The sequence below is a fragment of the Sitophilus oryzae genome, unplaced genomic scaffold, assembly GCF_002938485.1.
Source record: "Sitophilus oryzae breed Bouriz unplaced genomic scaffold, Soryzae_2.0 scaffold_809_pilon_pilon, whole genome shotgun sequence".
In the NCBI taxonomy this organism is placed as follows: domain Eukaryota; kingdom Metazoa; phylum Arthropoda; class Insecta; order Coleoptera; family Curculionidae; genus Sitophilus; species Sitophilus oryzae.
In genome coordinates this window covers 141,129-162,223 of record NW_022147427.1, presented here as the reverse complement: position 1 = coordinate 162,223, position 21,095 = coordinate 141,129, and the positions used below count along the sequence as shown (strand labels likewise).

The 21,095-nt window shown below is 30.8% G+C and overlaps 1 protein-coding gene across 1 annotated transcript in view; it reads right to left on the bottom strand.

Moving 5' to 3' along the window:
- LOC115888901 overlaps positions 1 to 21,095 on the bottom strand; it is a 137,025-nt gene that overhangs the window by 62,055 nt on the left and 53,875 nt on the right. Inside the window, exon 5 of the mRNA XM_030908784.1 lies at positions 10,945 to 11,082. Coding sequence (XP_030764644.1) covers positions 10,945 to 11,082 — 138 coding nt within the window. The remainder of the gene's footprint in view (positions 1 to 10,944; positions 11,083 to 21,095) is intronic.

Here is a 21,095-nt window from a genome sequence, read left to right as displayed (position 1 = left end):
ATTTTGATATTAAAATGACAGACACATCTATCACTGTCAAGGATTTTGACGTTGGACAGACTATATTCGGTTCTAAAAAAAATATTCGAAATGATCGGAATGTTTTCGATTCTTAAGAGTATTCTAATTGAAAAAGGTTCGAGATCTATTCGATTCTTAAAAATATTCGAAATCAAATAATTCTGAGTGTAATCAATTCTCTCATTTAATACAAATAATTCGCTTCTAAAGCATCTGATTCTCCCTCCACTAGTGTATATACAATTCTGAAAAAAAACATATTCCCTCATAAATTGACGGTTCGTCTCTCAGTAATTAACTGAAAAAACGACCCGGCCACCGATTTTTTGACGCCCGACGAGCGTATTTTATAATTTCGCGTCGTATATCTTGTCCTCTATATAGGCCACTCCGTATGTTTGTTTTAAACAGAATATATATTATACCCATCTGGTGCAAAACATCTGCAATGCTCAAAAAAAGACTACCGTTTCCTTCATTATCGACGTCTCGCCTCGACGACGTCTTAATCATAATTTACCCGTTCACGGAACCCATTTTATAAATAAATACCGCACTTCCGGCGAGAAAGACGCTCGGTCAGAAGGGTCAGAGCCATCCGCTGTCAAAAAGCGAGCGTCCGCTGTACCAATCTAATTTCGCAAAAACTAAACGAGGTTATAAACACGGTATTAGCCGCCCAGTAATAAACTGACTGGAATTGAGTATTCTAATTCAAAAAAATTCGAGATCTATTCCATTCTTAAAAGTCTTCGAAATCAAACAATTCTGAAATGTAATCAATTTTCAAAAGTATTTGAATACAAAGTATTCGCTTCTAAAAAGCATCTGATTCTTCCTTCACTAATATAAACATATAATTCCAGAAAAAAACATATTTTCTCACAAACTGACGCTTCGTCTGTCAGTAATTAACTGAAAAAACGACCCGGCCACCGACTTTTTGATGCCCGACGAGCGTATTTTATAATTCCGCGTCGTATGTCTTGTCCGCGCCGTTTGGTACGTAATAAAAACCGGACCGCTGTGAATTTTTAAAGCCCGGACAAAATGACCGTGCGAAATCGCGAAAAGGGGTCGAAGCTGGGCGGCGGGGGTGCACTGTTGGGGTCGGCGGCGGCGGCGGTACGGAAACCCTTCAGGCCATTAGGCATTCGGTCGGTGGAAAGGGACAGATATTGTTTTCGCGTCGTCGGCCGTTTGTCCGAATTAATCGTTTTTACGAGGATATGTTTTTTTTCTCTCTCAGTGACGCGTCCGAGAGAGTTTTATCTATATATCAATTACTTATAATGGACCATTTAAAAAATTATGACGTCACTGGAAAAAGAATAATTCTGTCTGTTTAATAATACAAACTCGCTAAATTGCCGGCGGCATAGACAATTGACAAAAGAGAGACTGCTGCACGGTTTAATATATTTATTAACTTCAATACCGCCGAAAAACAAGGTATATTTTTAATGGAAAGAATGGAATTAAGAATGGCGGTTTTTGGTAAATAGACAAGCTGTCCCAATATTCCTTGGACACATAACTACTACGTATTTTCGGAATCAAAATAAGTTCATTGGGCACAGTGTTTTATATTAACATAATTTCAAAATAAAAGACTAAATCACCACAATACACGAAAACACTTTTACTTTTACACTGGACGCGCGTTCCGCTAACCATCTTAGCATCATCAGCAGATGATTAAGACTAATCTAAAAAGTACAATTAGAGCGATTATATATGTTCAGCAACGCAAGATTTATCCAGTCTACCATATCTTATCTGAGCTAAATGTTCTTAATATTGTTGATAAAGAACATTGTATAGATCTTAATCATTTAAAATTTTAAATTAATTAAACAAGTCTCAAATTATAGGCAATTAGATGCATATGAAAACATTAGAATTAATAAATGTAAAGATAGTATGAACAGAGACAACGGTCCAATTCCTTCAAGTTCTTTGTTCCTACTACTCTAGTGGCGGAAATCTAACTGTTACGCTCGGTGGGCTCTGACTCGGTTGGCTAGATCTTGCCACGCCTACTCGGTATCCACTGAGTGAGTATATAAACGCTCAAATTGTACTTTTTAGATAGTCTTATTTATCTGCTGATGATGCTAACATGGTTAGCGAAACGCGCGTCCAGTGTAAAAGTAAAAATGTTTTGGTGTATTGTGGTGATTTAGTGTTTTATTTTGCTGTGCAACACGAAAGGTTCCAACCCCCAACTGTAATTAACATAATTATAAAAAAGAAAGAAAAAAAAACAATCAATTATAAAGAAATTAAATATCGTCACCTCGCACTAAGATATACTGGTCTCACCCCACAATGATTGCTTCTCCTCCAGCCGGCCGGCTTCAATGATGCCTTGATATGACACACAGAATACACTTTTTTAAGCAAATAGATCAACAGGGTGGTTCGGCAGATCATAAGCGAGTCTTTCTGATCACACTTCTGCTGATCACTCGCGGGATGGGGCATGCGCCTGTCAAGTCCGGTTCTACAGCGTGATCCGCCTTCCGGTTCCTTGCCGCCATTGCCTTCTGTCCATCCAGTCATCGGCTTGTAAATTGCGCAATGACATTGTCTTTGTTACCCCCTTTAACCATGTCTCTCGGGGTTTTCCTAGTTTTCTTTTTCCAGTTGGGATCCATTTCATTATATTCTTTGGTAGCCTTTCTCCTCCCATTCTGTTTACATGCCCATACCAGATTAATTGTTTTTTTTGGATTTCTTCTATGATGGTTATCTCTTTCTTCGTTATTCTTCTTATTTCTTCATTTCGCACTTTTTCCAATTTTGATTTTCTTGCCGATCTTTTGGTTGGTAGAAGTTGCTAAAAGCCTTCCTTCCATCGACTTGCTCATCTGCCATACTTCAGCGCCATAAGTAAGTGTGCTCTTAACTATAGTGTCATATATGCGGGTTTTTGTTGTGGTATTTATATTTTTTGCCAAAGAATAGAATTTAATGCCCCTGTAATGTTTCTGGCTTTGTTGATTCTATTATTGATGGTATTGTCGCTTTCTCCATTATTATGTATGTTAGTACCTAGGTATGTGAATTCTGTACATGATTTGATTTTGTTTCCGTTTTCTATTTCTAGGTCTTGTCCTTTGTTGCCCACGCATAGATATTCTATCTTTTTAAAATTTATTTGTAAACCCCATCTATCATACTCCTCATTTAATTTTCTAAACATGAACTCAATGTCATCTACATGTCGGGCCAGTATTACTTGATCGTCGGCGTAGTGAATGGTATATATATTTTATTTTCGAGTGGTATGCCCATTCCACTACATTTTCGTATCCATTGTTCCAATGCTGCATCTAAGTAAATATTGAATAAAATTGGAGATAGACCTTGCCGGAGGCCCTTACTTATATTAAATGATGTTGTGAGTTTGGCTCCAATTTTAACTCGTGCTAGCGGGTTCTTGTAGATTTCCTTTATTGCTTTTATTAGGGTAATATTTATTGGTGACCGGTCGAGTACGTGAAAAAGTTGTTTTATTGGGATAGAATCATATGCTTTGGTTAGGTCTACAAAAATCATGTGTATCTCTCCACCTATAGCTAACACTTTCTCACTTAGTTGTGTTATGCAGAAAATATTATCTACCGTTAAGCGACCGGCTCTGAAACCCGACTGCTCTTCTGTCTTGTACAAATCATAGTCATTTGTTATTAATGTGCTAAGTATTTTTCCATAAAATCTATACAATGAACAGTTAACAGAAATACCTCTATAATTCTCACATATGTTAATTGCGTCTTTTTTATGTATTGGAGTTATCCATCCTTCGTTCCATTCCTGTGGTATTTGTTGACCATTGATACAATTTTCAAAGAGTGTTTTAATAATATTGTGAAGTTTTGGTGTGCCACATTTTATTAATTCATTGGGGATTCCTCCTGGGCCGGCTGATCTTTTATTTTTAAGTTGGGTAATAGCCGTTTTTAACTGATCTAATTCGATGTTAATTTTTTCACCTTCTAAATTAAATGGTAGTTCTTCTGGTTGTAATTTATATTTATCTCTGTGTTCATTTAACAGTTTTTCGAAATATTCCTTCCAGCTATCTTTCGCAATTACATTAAGTTGTAGCTTGGTCTTCTTATTATTTCGAATGGAATTTATGAATTTCCACGATTCTGATGTTCTTCTTTCTCCTATGTAGCTTTCTAACTCTTGGCATCGTTTTTCCCATTGGTTATTCTTCTCTTCCAATATTATCTTCTTAAATTTTGCTCTTTGGTGTTTATAAGCTAAGTAATCCGCATCTTTTTTAGTTTGTAGCCATTTGAAGTACAATTTTTGTTTTTGGTTTTTCTGCTCCTGTAAGTTATCATTCCACCAAAAATTTTTGTTGTTGTTGCATGCTGTTTGTTCTCCCAATGCCTCCATAGTGGCTGCATTTATTGCCGATTTTATGTGTTCATATTATTTCTGTCGTTTCATTTTCAAAATCATCTCTCAATTTTTGATCTAGTCTTTGTTGATATAATTTCTTAGTACTTTCATCGTATAGACTATTCAGATTATATTTAATTGTATTGGTCGAGCTAGTAAAAACCAAAATAAAATTAAACTAGATTTAAATTTTGACGATTTTGAAAAATATCAAAAAAACAATTTACCTCTATACAAAAGTGCTTCGTGAGTGCTTGTCCGCAAGGGGGCATCAAACTATAAAAAATAAACAATTTTTTTTAGTTATTTTAAGAACGGTTATTCCGATTTGAATGATACTTTGGGTGTCTATGCCATTCTAAGAGCTATAATATTTGATATTCTTAAAAAACATCAAAATGTACGGGAAGGGTGAAAACTACCCTCTGCATACATTTTAGTAGAAATATTTTCACAACTCAATCGAAGACCGAATTTTTTCTCGTAAAATAGTCCTTCTAGTATTTACTACATTTTCTATCTCTATTGAAAAAATGCCACTGCACATACTTTTTCAGGAAAAAAATATTTTTTTCAAAGCTAACTTCCAAAAAATGTTTATCACATCAAGCTATGGAGGCACATAAAATCTATTACGCCCTAATTATCTAGTTGGCGAAAATATAGAATTTTATGTTAATATCACAAATAATATTTTACAATAAGCTTCATAAAAAGCTTAAAAAAATTATAAATTTTAAAATAATTAACGTTCAGGTTTATTTTTCATTGATGCCCTCTAACGGACAAACGAAACAATTCGTAGTTATACGTAGTTTTATGTCCACGGAATATTGGAACTTCCTGTATGTTTTGTAGGTCTGCTTTGGAAAAATATATTCTCCAAAAAAGTATTTTCTCAAAAACTATGCGATGTGGCGATTTTTTACAAGAGACAAAAAATGCAATAAATACTAGAGGACTATTTTACGAAAAGAAAATCTGTCCTCGGTCGGTGGAGTTGGAAAATATTTATTATTTATGCTGTATGTGGGTTTGGGGATAGTTTTTAATCTTCCCGTACTTTTTCTTGATTTTTGTGGAAGTCGAATGTTAAATCACTTAGCTAAATATAGACACCCAAAGTTTCATTCAAATCGGAATAAGGGTTCCTAAAATATCTAAAAAAAACGTGTTTATTTACTTAAGGTTTGATATCCTGTAGCGGACAAACGAAGCACTTTTGTATAGAGGTATAGAGGGAAATTAGGCCTAATGAGCATATTTTGATTCCAAATGTACCTAGTAGTTCTATGTCCCGGGAATATTGGGACACACTTTATAAAGAATGTAAACGTATAAAAAAATTATGGACTATTTTAAAAATTTATTTATTATTATGGACAATTTTAAAAAAAATTTAAAAATTTAAAAATTTTAAAAATTAAAAAAAAAATAGGTGCCCGGTGGCGTAGAGGTACAGGCTCTCCTCTACCAATCTCAAGGTGTGGGTTCGATTCCCACACCCGGCATTTCATCAGCCGACTATTTTTATTAAAATAAAAATAGTTTGGGTACCTAGGTCAACTCAGCCTTAAATGAGTACTTGGGATTCACAATCCTGAGGTAATAATAGGCGGTTGAAGCGTAGTGCTAGCCACATTACCTTCCTTGTATACCGAACGGCTCTAGTATAGCAAGCTGTACCTTGCTACTCCCAAGGCGTTAAACGGTATATACGGGAGCTATTATTATTATTATTATTTAAAAAAAATAAAGATGTAAATAAAAATAAGCTGTTTCCTCTCGGAAACGGTAAGTAGCTATTCGACCAGTGAAACCTCTACGGACAGAGCTAGTGGAGCTCTATATTCGCCCCATGTAAACAGTCTTTCGAAAATGCCCAGTTTCTGAGATATTTCGTTTTAAAGATATTATAATTTCGATTGTCGATTTTCTGGATATACCCCTTTGAAAAAAATCGAATTTTTTATTTATTAAAAAATTCTACAAACTTCACCTGGTACGGCTAGAAGACGTCAATGTAAGAATTCTAAATTCAATTTGACCCCGTTTAAAAAAAAAATGCCGAAAGTGAAAAAAATCAGTTTTTATTTTTTTTTCTCCCCCTGTATGTACATTTTTAACAAACTGTGGATACTAAAAAAATTTAACTAATCGATCTGCATCGTTCCACGCCCAAAAATCTTTCAAATCGGAATAAGTACAAAAAGCTCGATTTTTGTCGGGAAAATTTTTCGAAACACAGTTTAAATCGAGCGATTAACTACTTTAGCACTGGTCGTTTAGCTACTTACCGTTTCCGAGATATTTGTGTTTTTCGATATTGGTAAAATGTCAACTTTAAATCGTTTTGTACGAGTCCTTATGAAAATCTAAAAAACGAAAAATGGCCATAAGGGGACGCCATCAGTCGTGTATCCGACTGTGAATAAATGGTTTCTCCGACTGTGAATAAATGGAAAAATGGTATTATCGCTAAGGGTAAAAAAAACAGAAAAATGAATAATCTTTAGCAAAGTGGGTATGTAATTACTTGAATGTACCTAAACACTATGTCGTCTTATTTTATTCTGTATATCAAATTAAATTAACAAAAATCTAACACAAATTATACTGACTTGCTTTGTATGTCTATAAGTGTATTTAATAAAATCCATTACGGTTATCCCTTTGAATGATTTAATAAATGTTTTCTTCTAAAACCTTTTTCATGAATATTTTCATCGATAAATTTTCTTTATAACAAGCAGAAATATCAGAATGCATTATCAAGTCAATTTTTCCAGAAATCAAGTTCAATCGAAGTGTATTATAGTTCAATTCCATAGGAAATAGACTGAAATAATTGCGTTTCGATAAAATTACTCGGCAAAGTTGGATTTTAAAATCGCAGTGCTATTATATTCGCGCTTGCACGAAAATTTCCTCGAGTAGACACGTAAATAATGTCTAATTAGATATCGATTTAATTACGCAGTAATTTGGGTCCCCTAATTCTATTGGCCCTGACGATATTTAAAATTAATTTACTGCGAAAGATCGGGAAAGTTGCAGGAATCGCCGGAAAAATCTTTTCAGCTTCATTAAAAATATAATCGAGCGTCCGTTAATTGTTCTTTAGGTTAATTCTGTCAACTGAAAACAATAAAACTTAATTAAAAATCGACAATGTGCCACAACATAGATTAAATTCTTCTAGTTTTTATAGAAAATTTAATAAAAATTATTTTTCAAAAGAATTTATCTTCTGCGCCAGAGTAATTTGAATATTAACCAAACATTTTTTAAAAAACAAAAAACTGGTAAAACAAATAACTGGTAGTTTAAAACAATTTTTATATAAAGGGTATATATACTGTATTCCGGAAACTTCGGCAGCATATTTTACTGGTAAAAATAGGTAAAAAATTTATATAAATGTATGTCCTAAAATGGGCTTAGTTTCAGAGATACAGGGTGTAGAAGTTTCATTTTTATTTCAATTTTTTCCAAATAATTTCTGAAGTAATGTCAATATTTGGATGAAAATTGGCGTCTGGGAGTTTTTTAAAGTGAGAAATTTGATTTTGATGTCAATATGACTCCTATTTGCAGGAGGCGCCACCTATATGCGTTTTAACTGTTTTGAAAAGTAATAACTTCTTGTCCATACCTATATAAAACTACTTACTGAAAAAATATACATTTCCGTGATTTTCTACGTAAAAATGTCTCTTGGTAAGAATCGCTACGAGCAACCTTTCTCAAGATATTTAGAATAAAAATAGTCAATACAAATGTCATTATTGACTAAAAATAAACATGTTGAGCAGATAGTAATTTAACTGAAATGGGAAATTTAGGAACTTTTTCTTCGAAAAAATGATGATAAAACAGTTTCTGTTGAACTTTTGGCACAAAAATATTTCAAATTTATGATTTCAGTCTAATATCTATTTAGTCAACATGTTTAATATATGTCCATGATGGCAGGTATTGGTAATTTCGATTCCAAATATCTCGAGAACCATTAGTCGTAGCGCTTTTACCACGAGACCTTTTTTACGTAAAAAATGTCGTAAATGTGTATTTTTTAACTCACTAGTTTTATACAGGTACGGACGAAAAATCATTACCCTTCAAACCACTTAAAAAATATGTAGGTGACACCCTCTACAAGTAGGAGCCATATTGACAACAAAATCAAATTTCACACCAATTTTCATCCAAATAATTTCTGAAGTAACGTCAATATTTGGATGAAAATTGGCGTCTGGTGGTTTTTTGAAGTGAGAAATTTGATTTTGATGTCAATATGACTCCTATTTGTAGGGGGCGCTACCTATATGCGTTTTAACTGTTTTGAAAAGTAATAATACCTATATAAAACTACTGAGTGAAAAAATATACATTTCCGTGATTTTGTACGTAAAAAATGTCTCTTGGTAAAAATCGCTACGAGCAACCTTTCTCAAGATATTTAGAATAAAAATAGTCAATACAAATGTCATTATTGATTAAAAATAAATATGTTGAGCAGATATAGTTATTTAACTGAAGTGAGAAATTTGAAAACTTCTTATTTTTTTAAACTAATCATAAATTTTTCTTCGAAAAATTATGATAACCAGTTTCTGTTGAACTTTTGGCACAAAAACATTTCAAATTTATGATTTCAGTTTAATAACTATTTAGTCAACATGTTTAATTTTTGTCAATGATGACAGGTATTGGTAATTTCGATTCCAAATATCTCGAGAACCATTTGTTGTAACGATTTTTACCAAAACACCTTTTTACGTAAAAAATATCGTAAATGTATATTTTTTAACTCACTAGTTTTATACAGGTACGGACGAAAAATCATTACTCTTCAAACCAGCTAAAATTATGTAGGTGGCGCCCTCTACAAGTAGGAGTCATATTGACAACAAAATCAAATTTCTTAAGTCAAAAAACTCCCAGACACCAATTTTCATCCAAATATTGACGTTACTTAAAAATTATTTGAAAAAAATCGAAATAAAATTGAAACTTCAACACCCTGTATCTCCGAAACTAATTATTTTTGGGGCATACATTTATATGAACTTTTTTACTTATTTTTACCTGCAGAATATGCTGCGTAATACAGTTCGGACCACCCTGTATAAGTTAATTAAAATATAAGCTTATACAAGGTAAATCACGACGATGGCACGTTAGAAGTTTATGGTGATAGGATTTTTTTTAAAATGTGGATTTTTGTATAAAGGCACCTACTCCATTTGTCTAAATTATTTTCAGCCTTACAGTGTTGCCGCTTGAAACTAAAAGTAGTAGCATCTTTATTAATTTAAATGGAACACCCGGTATATTATTAGATTTTTCGAAACTACTTTCGTGTCTCCATAATTTTTCTATTATATTCACCTATACCTATTGCTGATTGGTTTTAGAAATAAAAAATTAAACGTGTAAAATTGACAAAAACATGATCTTATGACTATATTGAAAGCTGAAATTGGGTTTATAGGTTAAGGGAAGTCGGCATATCCAAGCTATCTAAATCAACCGATTGGTTATCAAACAGGGAGGTCAGAAAAAATAATTATTTCCGTGTTATAAAATTACTCAAATGTTTGTTATTTTAAATTCAACTCTATGAATATAATTTATCAAAACCCAAATAAAACAGCTATTCAACAAGATATCATGTTCCTGTACCTAAAACTTCTGGTTTCTTCAGTAAAGTCATTTACAAAATAATAATTCAATTATAATTGTTTCGTTTAAAGAAAATCGTTGCCATGACAAATATTCAAACTTTATAAGTATCAATTATTAGAATTTACGTGCTAAATTTCTAAAATTGTCATGGTAACAAAATTCTTGAAATGAAACTATAATAATAGAATTATTAATTTTTAAATAGCTCTACTTAAGAAACTGAAAGGTTTAGGTATAGGAATATGTTATATCGTTGAAAAGCAATTTTATTAGTCTTTTGATTTTTTGAATAATATTCATAAGGTTGAATTTAAAATAACAAAGATTTTAGTTTTTCTTATAAAAAACGGAAATAAATAATATTTTTGCTCTCTCTCTCTCTGTGTAATATCCAATTGGTTTATTTAGGGAGATTGAATACATTGACTTTCGTTAACTTATAAATGTTTAATTCATGATTTTAGCAATGCTTATTCACGATCATGTTTTTGTCAATTTTACGCATGTTTTTTTTTATCCTAAAAACTATAAAACTATAGGTTAGTATAATAGAAAAATAATGAGATATGAAAGTAGTTTCCAAAAATGTAATAATATACCGGGTATATCATTTAAAATAAGAAAGATGCGACCACTTTTCAAAGATGCGGCAACATTGTAACGCTGAAAATATTTTAGATAGATGCAGGTGCCTTTATTTAAAAATACAAATTTTCAAAAAAAATCTATCACCGGTCCTCCATAATCATCTAACGTGTCATCACCCTAATTACAAGTTAAGAAGCTAAGAAGTTAATTGTTTTCACTTACCTGTATTGTCTGGTGGTCCCTTAAAAGCTTCTTCACGCAGTTGTAAATAAACGTAAAGAACATCCCTGTCAGAATGAGCGAAAAAATAACCATAATTATTACAATATGGTCATCAGTGAGTGCCCAGGATTCACTACCCTAAAACCAACAAAAATTATTATGTTTAAAAAAATAATTACAATAAAAAATTTTATATAAAAAGTCAAAACACACTTCAAACCAAATACAGCTCATTTATTTAGTTTATAATACAATATTAATTCAATTTTCAAAATATTTGTTAAAATCATATCACCATATGATTGTTAGTTGGCGATCAAAAATTTGGAATCCAAATTTCATATTTTACCACGTTCTTTGCAAAATATAGAAAACGTTTCTATACTAAGAATGGCTTTAGTAATAAATCAATACTATAAAGATTTTTCCAAAATTATGTAGCATGAAAAATGTTGGCAGCATTACAAGAAGAGGGTTTCAGTAAAAAGACGTTAAAAATGCTGTTAGCATTGTAAAAGTCAATTTGATTTCAATATCATAATAGTTGTTTCTATGATTCACACTTCATTATAATTCCTTAATAGATTTATTTTTTAGTATTTTTGTTTATTAAAACGTCCGATTAAAACGAAACACATTATAGTATATAGGGGGTCCCAAGCTGTGCGTGTATTAGAAATTTCTAGAGAACTACAATATCTGGATCGGAGATTTTATGCACATCATTGTTTCACAATAAGATCCATCCATTAAAAATATTTTCAATATGGTGACACTTCTGGAAATACCAGAAGGTGACAGCAACTTTCTTATTCTAACGGACATCCAATTTTTTATTACATATTTAAATTCTATGTAACATTTTATGAAATTTGATATCAACAGTCGATCCCTAATATTAACCATTTTTGAGAAGAAAAAAAATAAAAATATTAAACATTTTTTGGAGGAATAAACTGCCTGTCAAATGAAATTGCATAGCCTAAACTTTAAATTTAGTGATTACCACAGCCACTGTGATATAAAGAGAAAACATGTAGCTATGTATTTCAAAAGTTAAATTATTTGAATGTCATATAGGGTTAGTTGGGGTAATGGTAAACGATTTAACAAAAATAATTTTAACAAGGTATAACTTTGAAACTTTGACGTTTGCACTGAAAATTCTAAAAGGGTATATTTTAAGACACTTTACTTAGTAGGTGCTTTGATGGACAGCTAGAAATTTGCACTAGGTTCCAAAAAAAACTTATTTACATTTACCCCATAGGAAAATGAAATATTGTCCTATTTTGGGGTAAATGTAAACATATTTTTTAAACGGGCTAATAATGAACCAAGAACTATACAAGTTTGTTTTTAGTTGGGTTATAAGTTTATCAATGCGTTTAATTGTTTACAATTTTCCCCTTGGAGACAAAATAAAATATTTTGTTATAAAGACACATTATTTATTAGGTACTGTTTCATCAAAAGTGTACAAAAAATATTAAGGTTCCTCAAAAAACAACTATCTTTCCCGAAAACGAATATTATATTCCTTCCTATAAACCTAACCAATGCATTTTTAACGTTTCTGTTTTTTTGGTCTTTTTCATATCTGTCTTGGCGCATATCAGTGTTAATACGTGTTTACTATTACCCCAAAATCAAGTTTACAATTGCCCCGAAATCCAATTTTACTGGGGCATTTGTAAACACCTCTATACTTCATTTCCCGTAAAAGTTAATCTCAAATTCTAACATGCATTTTACTAAAAGAACACTAAATGAGACTACTATGTATATAAATTATCTTAACTTATTCACAAATTGAAATTTTTAAACAAAATTTCGATTTCGAAGGTATAAAACATTTTACAAGTTTTAAAGCAGCTCTCCAAAAAAATGTTTTTGCACCATAAACAAATAGTACTAGAAACTCATTTAATCGAGTCAATACACATCAAAGATGTGAGCGCCACTGTAGCCAGTCGACTTGTTCCCTACCAGCCAAATTCAAAAGTTATTGGACCTGTTTACAATTGCCCCTGTTTACCATTACCCTAACTAGCATAGTGTGAAAATTTTGCCAAAAAAATCTTATAAATCATTTTTTTCAAATGGAAACCCAATGTTTGATTTGATTAACATTTCGTTTTTACTTGTAAAAAATATTTCACCAGTCAGTGAAAAGGTTTTTTAATTATTAGCGAAACGGGCGTCCAGTGTAATTGTGGTGATTTAGTGTTTTATTTTTAAGCCACGTCTTCTCTTTATGTCACAGTGACTGTGGTAATCACTAAATTTGACGTTTAGGCTATACAAATATTTAGCACAGGTAGTTTTTTTCCTCCAAAAATGTTAAATATTTTTTTCTCAAAAACGGTTAATGTTAGGTATGGAGTATTTGAAATCAAAATTTATCAATTTTTCTAAAAAAATTAAATATGTAAGAAAAATGGGGGTTCCCATTTAAAATAAGAAAGTTGTTGTCATATTAAAAATATTTTTAATCGATAGATCGGTGGTTTTATGGCAAAAGGTGCTATGTCAAAATCTTATTGCGATGTTATTGTAACACGAAAAACTTGTTTTGGCCAAAATTTCGAATTCCATAAAAATCTTGGGTTAAATTGCCAAATATGATTTTTATGGATCATCCAACTTATTGCCATATTATATGTAACAAGAAAAACGCCAAAGTTTCGACATAGGACCTTTTGCCATAAAATCACCGAGATATTTTTGTGAAACAATAATGTGCAAAAATCTCCGATCTAAGGCACGCTCAGCCTGGGACACCCTGTATATTATAATCCGATTAGAATAAACTAAACGATTCTAAATAGCATGTAGGTATGATATTACTATTTATAAAATTATATCTTCTTATTTTTTAATGACATTAAAGTATACTGATCTTATTTCAGGAAATCATCTAGATTACTCAAAAAAAGATGAAGCATATGTTTTATATAAACCAGCTGGTAAAAAAAGATCGTCTATTTTCAATGGATTTTCTAAGATGGATATTCTCGTTGGATAGTATCCAACTACATTTTTTTAATCCAATCAATCATTTTCTGAAAAGAAATGCGGAAAAGTAATTAAATTAAAAGAGTGATTAATCTAAGAAAATGTCGGTTTAGAACTAGAGCTAAGCTGAATTTATATTGCTTTCTTTGAACTTTCTATGAAGTTTTAAAACAATATTTTATAAAAGTTTATTTAATGAGTGTTTAGATAGGTCTTTTGTTGAATTATTTTCAGACAGTATCTTTTTATATAGGGTATTTCTGAGGAAATATTTATGTTTTATATAAATATTTTCTGTCAGGTTCACTGCTTACTATCACCATAGAAAGTAATTGTCGACAATTACCTTGTTCTTAGAGTACAAAGTGTCTCATTTTGGTTGAAATCATACGGAAAAATTGTTGAAATCTCCGTTATTATTATTAGTAGAGATAGGAAGATGCGGTTTGCACAAACCTGTCCCACTTTTTTGTCAAACGGAATAAGCTGTAAACAAAATTTTCATAGCCCTCTTGGTTTCTAAGCTACAGAGTCTTTTCAAAAATTTAGTAATTTGGGACAGCCGAATATACAGTCGAGAAAGTGAATTCTTGTAGAAATTTTTACGTAGAATACAGGGGCGTAGTCTGTTATTCTACGAAAATAATATTTTTGAAAATATAAACTAAAGTTATGTTTTTTTCAAATGGAACACCCTGTATATTTATAAATCACATGATCCGTCTTGCTTTTCAAAAAGCTTCTCAAAAATATATATCACTCTATATTTATTTTCCCTATTTACTGCAATATTTAAAATATACCCTTCATATACCCCATCATATGGGTACATTGGTTCCAATTCATTGATTCGAGAAATAATAATTTAACAAAATTCTAAATTTTCAAAGTTGTGAGGGTGAGCTCCATCTGGCTGTAGTATTATTAGTAGCTCCCAAAATAAAACAAGAGACAGACAGCAGTATACTTTTAATAATTCTTTAGTTTCTTTTATTATCAATCATGGCCTACTAATAAATATGATCTTTTAATAAAACATTTTAAATATTGCAGGAAATAGTGAAAATAAATATAGTGATATATGTATATTTCTGAGAAGCTTATGGCAAGACGGATCATATGATTTATTAATATACAGGGTTAGAAAGAAAAAAAACATAAAAATAAACAGTTTTCACAATCTCGATACCTTTAACAAAACCAGAGATAAACGGGGTGTCCCACATTGCAAACTTTTCAAAAAGACCCTGTAGCTCAGAAACGAAGAGGGCTATGAAAATTTTGTTTACGGGATCTTCCGTTTAACAAAAAAGTGGATTAGGTTTGTGCAAACCGCATCCTTCTATCTTCACAAATAACGGAGATACCGTATGATTTTAAACAAAATGAGGTACCCCGTACATAATATACCCACTATTGTTTCTGTGCTACATTAAATAAAACTACAATCTTTAATAACATAATTTAAATCTTGTATATTCATACCAAACCCCTTTTAGCATGCATAACATATTGTTACAAGCCAGCTCTAACATAAATATTCCAGCTTTTTGTAGTTTGTGGGGGATAAGTTATTTCGACGCGATGTAAGACATTGTTTGTATGCACACTTTCGCAGAATTTAAAGTTTTCCGACTCTCGTGGTTTTTCCGCTTTCTTCGAACAAGGCAAAGATTAGACGTTACGACGATGTTGGAAAAACTTACAAACTCTTGGACGTTTTGTGACATTACGATATGTACGCTGACGGAAAGTCAGATAACGTAAAGACTTACTTTTTGGATACGGAAAATTGATTCTTACAGTGTATGCCGTAATTTACCAGGAACAGTTTAACTTTGTCTAAATTGTTTTTAGCTTAGTGATATTCAAAAGTAAGCAAAACAGTATTCACAATAGAGTGCTACCAAAGGAGTTTTGATATTATATCGAATTTGTAGTTTCGTTTGAAATAATTTCAAAATATTAGTTAATCCGATTGGATTGAAAAATTCTGTGTCATTGACATTCTGTATACTAAAAAGATTCTACTCAAATAAAACTAATACATTTTTCTTAAATTCTGGAGCATATAAATATGGGAACATTATCTACGAGAATATATTACTTCAAAATATTCTTAAAATAAGTTTTATTTTTTCGCTAAAGTTTTAACTTTGCAAATACCAAAATACAATATTGGTATAAAAATAGTTTTTCTATAACAAGATATTAAATAACATATCTGTTAAAATTAAACAATATATTTTCATTAGCATAATACTTGTGTGTTTGATTCGCAATTTATTAATATTCTTAGATATTTTCTTAAATACAAAAATGTCTTAATAAGTTGTATATTGGGTTATTGGGTTTTAATATTATTTTAGACGAATTTATTTCAAATATACAGGGTGAGTCTCAAATAAGTGCAAATATTTCTAGTGGTCGTATATTTTGACCCCAGGAATACGTCTATGACTCCCTTTTTAACAAAAAAAGATGTCGAAAATCAGGAATTTTCTTTTAAATTTCCCTGTATATTTTAGAAAACTTTTTAGAACTGCCTGTTTGCCGCAAATTTTCCCACGGTATAATTTCTTAATCTCTATACAGAGTGGTGACAATTTCGATGCTCAACATTGGCATCTCAGAAACTACGAGAGATACGAAATCGGTTAAATAGGACAAAAGTTGCGTAATTAGAAGTTTGACACACACCTATGAAGAAAACCCCGGTACCTTGATTAGTTTCGGATTTACGTCAAAAAAATGAAAATATAACGTTTATTTTAAATGACAATATCTTCAGAACTATTGTGTATATATGGCAACTTAATTTGGTAGTTTTATATGTTTAACCTCGGCCAGTTAAATGCCGTTTTCAGAAAATTTCTATGCCTTCTAGATTTCGCACTACAACAGCCAAGTTTTTGTTTTCTTATGGCCGCCATTTTGAATTTTTAGACTATTAGATAGAGCGAAAAAAATTCTATACAGTGGCATCTAATTTTTATTCATTATTATGCAAATTCACTAAAAAAATATTTTTTTAAAAAATTCGCCTAAGATCAAGTCTGCCTTGGAAATCCCGTTGATACTTTATATGTCAGCGATTTATTTTTTGTTTATTCTGTTAAGTGTCAAATCTGGATGCACAAAAATTGTATAGTATGGTTCAATACAGGTCAATACAAGGAATTGTATTAAAATGACTGTCTCATATCCTTTGAACTTTGTTCAAAGGATGTCAGTATATCACCAAATCACAATATTTGTGGTCTAGTTTCTCTAATTAAATGACGATTTTCTTTTGTATAATAATGTCAATTTTTTTCATTTAAATGTACCAGAATTTGTAAATAAACATTCATCCGTCCATAATATTTTTCTATAAAAAAGGGGGCTTTCTTGAACACTTTTCCTAAACCATTTGCGAAATTGTAATCTTCTCTTGTGATCACCAGCATGTAAAAAAATTTGGTACACATTTAAATTCTATGTATACACATTTATATCTATTATAATGATATTTATGTTTTTTGATAATTTTCCCTACATAAGAATCGCAACACTCGCGACTTATTTTATGGCTAGAAGTTTCCGGACTTATTTCAATCTCAGCTGTTATATTAATATCATTAAGCCTTTTAAAATATTGCCCTCTTGTTTTTTAAAGCTAACAGCAGGGTTCGGAAGTAGTTAATTAAGAAGTAATTTACCTGATTAACTACGTGTAGTTTTTCTTCAAAAACTTCTTCTTTCCCGTTCATTAACTACATGAAAACTACGTTAAGAAACTACCTATTAATATTATGAATAATTTTGCTTTGTATGAGGAGTATAAATAATATGATGTGAATGGTTTTATTTAAAGCCATATTTCTTCTGTTTTCTTAAATACATTATATGTTTTCTAAAGCTTCAACTTATTATAACCTCACCTCAAACCTTTGACATTTGAAAGTTACATACATATGTTACATAAACTACACCCTCTACATAAACTACATTAACTACATGTAATGTAGTTTATGTAGTTTAAAAAAATAACATGTAGTTTTCCGAACCCTGGCTAACAGCAACTGCAAAATTTCCTTGTGAAAATAGTACCATAAGGCTGTGTCCTTTCAGGATACAATGTTCTATAAATTGCGCATGCTATATCGGAATTTCTATTATTTTTTAAGTAAACGTCATCGAGAACCATTACTCTTATTTCCTCCCCTCCCTTGTAAACATATTGTTAACTGTTAATACACTTTACACTATCTATTACAAATTTTTGTAAAAATATTTAAAATTTTCTAAAAACGGCATTTAATTGGCCGAAGTCAAAAATATAAAACTACCAACTTACGTTGCAATAGATACAATAGTTCTGAAGATATTGTCATTTAAAATAAACATATTATTTTCATTTTTTGACAGAAATCCGAAACTAATCAAGATACCGGGGTTTTCTTCATAGGTGTTTGTTAAACTTCTAATTACGCAACTTTTGTCCCATTTAACCGAATTCCTATCTCTCTTAGTTTCTGAGATGCCAATGTTGAGCATCGAAATTGTCACCACATACTCTATAATCATATTACTATGGTTACGGCTTTACTTTATGATTGCAAAACTAAAAGTGATGTAAATACAGAAAAAAATCCGGTGGCTCTCAATTTAAAAAAAATCATTTTTTTTTAATTCTCAAACTTGAATAACTCGGTTATTAAGAATTTATTTAAAAATCGGCAAAGAAAAAAATATGTTTCTTTTATCGAGATGTACCAGTCCTAAAAATATTTGCACTTATTTAAGACTCATCCTGTATATTGATAAAAGTTTTTACACCCATCTTGAAAACCTTTTAAATTAAAATTAAATAATAAACTAAGTTACTGTCGGGCTATATCATATTATGTGAAATTTCTTCTCACCTGTATTTGAATTCATTATATTTCCAGTGTAACACATATACCTGCTCCGTAAAATATTTTAATTTTAATTATGAATAAACATTTTGTTTTTACTTATAAAAACGTTTTTGTATTAGAAGTCACGTATGTTTTTAGCAATTTTAATTATACAAATTCACGGCAAGCTGAAAAATGTTCTTTTTCTGTAAAAATGCAAATAATCTAAATGCATATCATGTTTTTAGGAGAACATAGCTTATATCTTTTAAGTGACTTACTTCTTTTATAAAAAAATGTTTAATATATTCGGATTAAATGGTATACATATACATATGTATATGTATACCATATATAGGTATGTTAGTTATACGTACTTCTAAAATAAAACAATTTTCATAAAACACATTTAGAAATTATCAAACAATTAGAAAGGCAAAGTCTATTAAATAAAATAAGTATACAGGGTGTCCCAAGCCGAGCGTGCATTAGAAGTTTCTAAAGAACTACATCATCTAGCTCGGAGATTTTTTGCACATCATAGTGTCACAACGAGATCTATTGACTAAAAATATTTTCAATATGGCGACACTTCCAGAAACACCGGAAGCTGACAGCAACTTTCTTATTTTAAATGGGTGCCCCCATTTTTTATTATATACTTAAATTCTCTGTAAAATTTTATGAATTATGATATTAAACACTCTATAGCTAACATTGACCGTTTTTGAGAAAAGAAATATTTAAAATTTTTGAACGAAAAAAATGCCTGTCAAAAACATGTGTATAGCTTAAACGTCAAATTTAGTGATTGCCACAGCCACTGTGCCATAGAAACAAAACATGTGGCTATCTATTTCAACAATGAAATTGTTCGAATGTCACATAATAATGGCCGCAGCTGTTATAGAATTGAGCGATTAAAAATTATCATAAATAATTTTTTTTCAAATGGAAACCCACATTTTTATTTCACTAGTAAAAAGTCTTTTCAATTCGTTTCTTTTTGACTATACATATTCCTATACCTAAAATAAATCGTTTTTAAGTTATTTAAGATTTAGTTTTAAAGCGTATATTTTTCTTGATTTTAACCAGTAGCCTATGACGTTAAACGTCAAGTGATGTTAAACAATTAATAGATCTGACGCTTTGTTCAAAAAGCAGCATCATTTCCGAGCCAACTTTGCACTGTTTTTTTTTCATACGGAATATTATTAATATCAATGATTAGATATCACTAAAGAGCGAAAATAGGAGATATATATTTATAAATACACTTTTTAAACTCTTAAGGCCAGGCAGTATTTATAATATAAGAAATTCAAAAATTCGTTTTCTGAGTGAGGGAAATAAATTGTCTGACCGTTTGACACTTAATGTCAAAGGAAGCAAGATAAAATGAAGAAAAATATACGTTTTCAAATTAAATCTTAAATAACTTAAAAACCTTTTAATTATTGAAAAATTGAAAAACCTTTTAATTAGTGAAATAAAAAAAGTTGGTTTCCATTTGAAAAAAATGATTTATGATATTTTTTTAATCGCTCAATTCCATGACACCTACCGCCATTATTATATGACATTTGAACAATTTAATTTTTGAAATAGATAGCCACATGTCTGCTCTTTATGTCACAGTGGTTGTGGTAATAACTAAATTTGACTTTTAGGCTGTACACATTTTTTTGACAGGTAGCTTTTTTCGTCCAAAAATTTTAAATATTTTTTTTTCTCAAAAACGGTTAATGTTAGATATAGAATGTTTATAGTCAATATTCATGGAATTTTAAAGATAATTTAAGTATGTAATAAAAAATGGGGACACCCATTTAAAATAAGAAAGTTGCTGTCAACTTCCGGTATTTTCGGAAGTGCCGCCATATTGAAAATATTTTTAATCGATAGATCTCGTTCCAAAACAAGGATGTGCAAAAAATCTCAAATCTAGACATTGTGGTTCTCTAGAAACTTCTAATGCGCGCTCAGCCTGGGACACCCTGTATATAAAAATTAAAATAACTTAATTTTATGCCCTGTTTTGTACATAACACAACTTGTAACAAAACTTACCTTTTTCATAAAATTCTGTTATTTTTAATGTATACAGTGTAATCCACTGTCCTTAACTTATACATATACAAATACTTTAAGTATGGTAGCAATATTTCATAAACGAAATATTGGGAATCTATATACAGACCGGACCACCGTAGTAGTAACATAGGCAGAACTGGACGAATTAGCGTA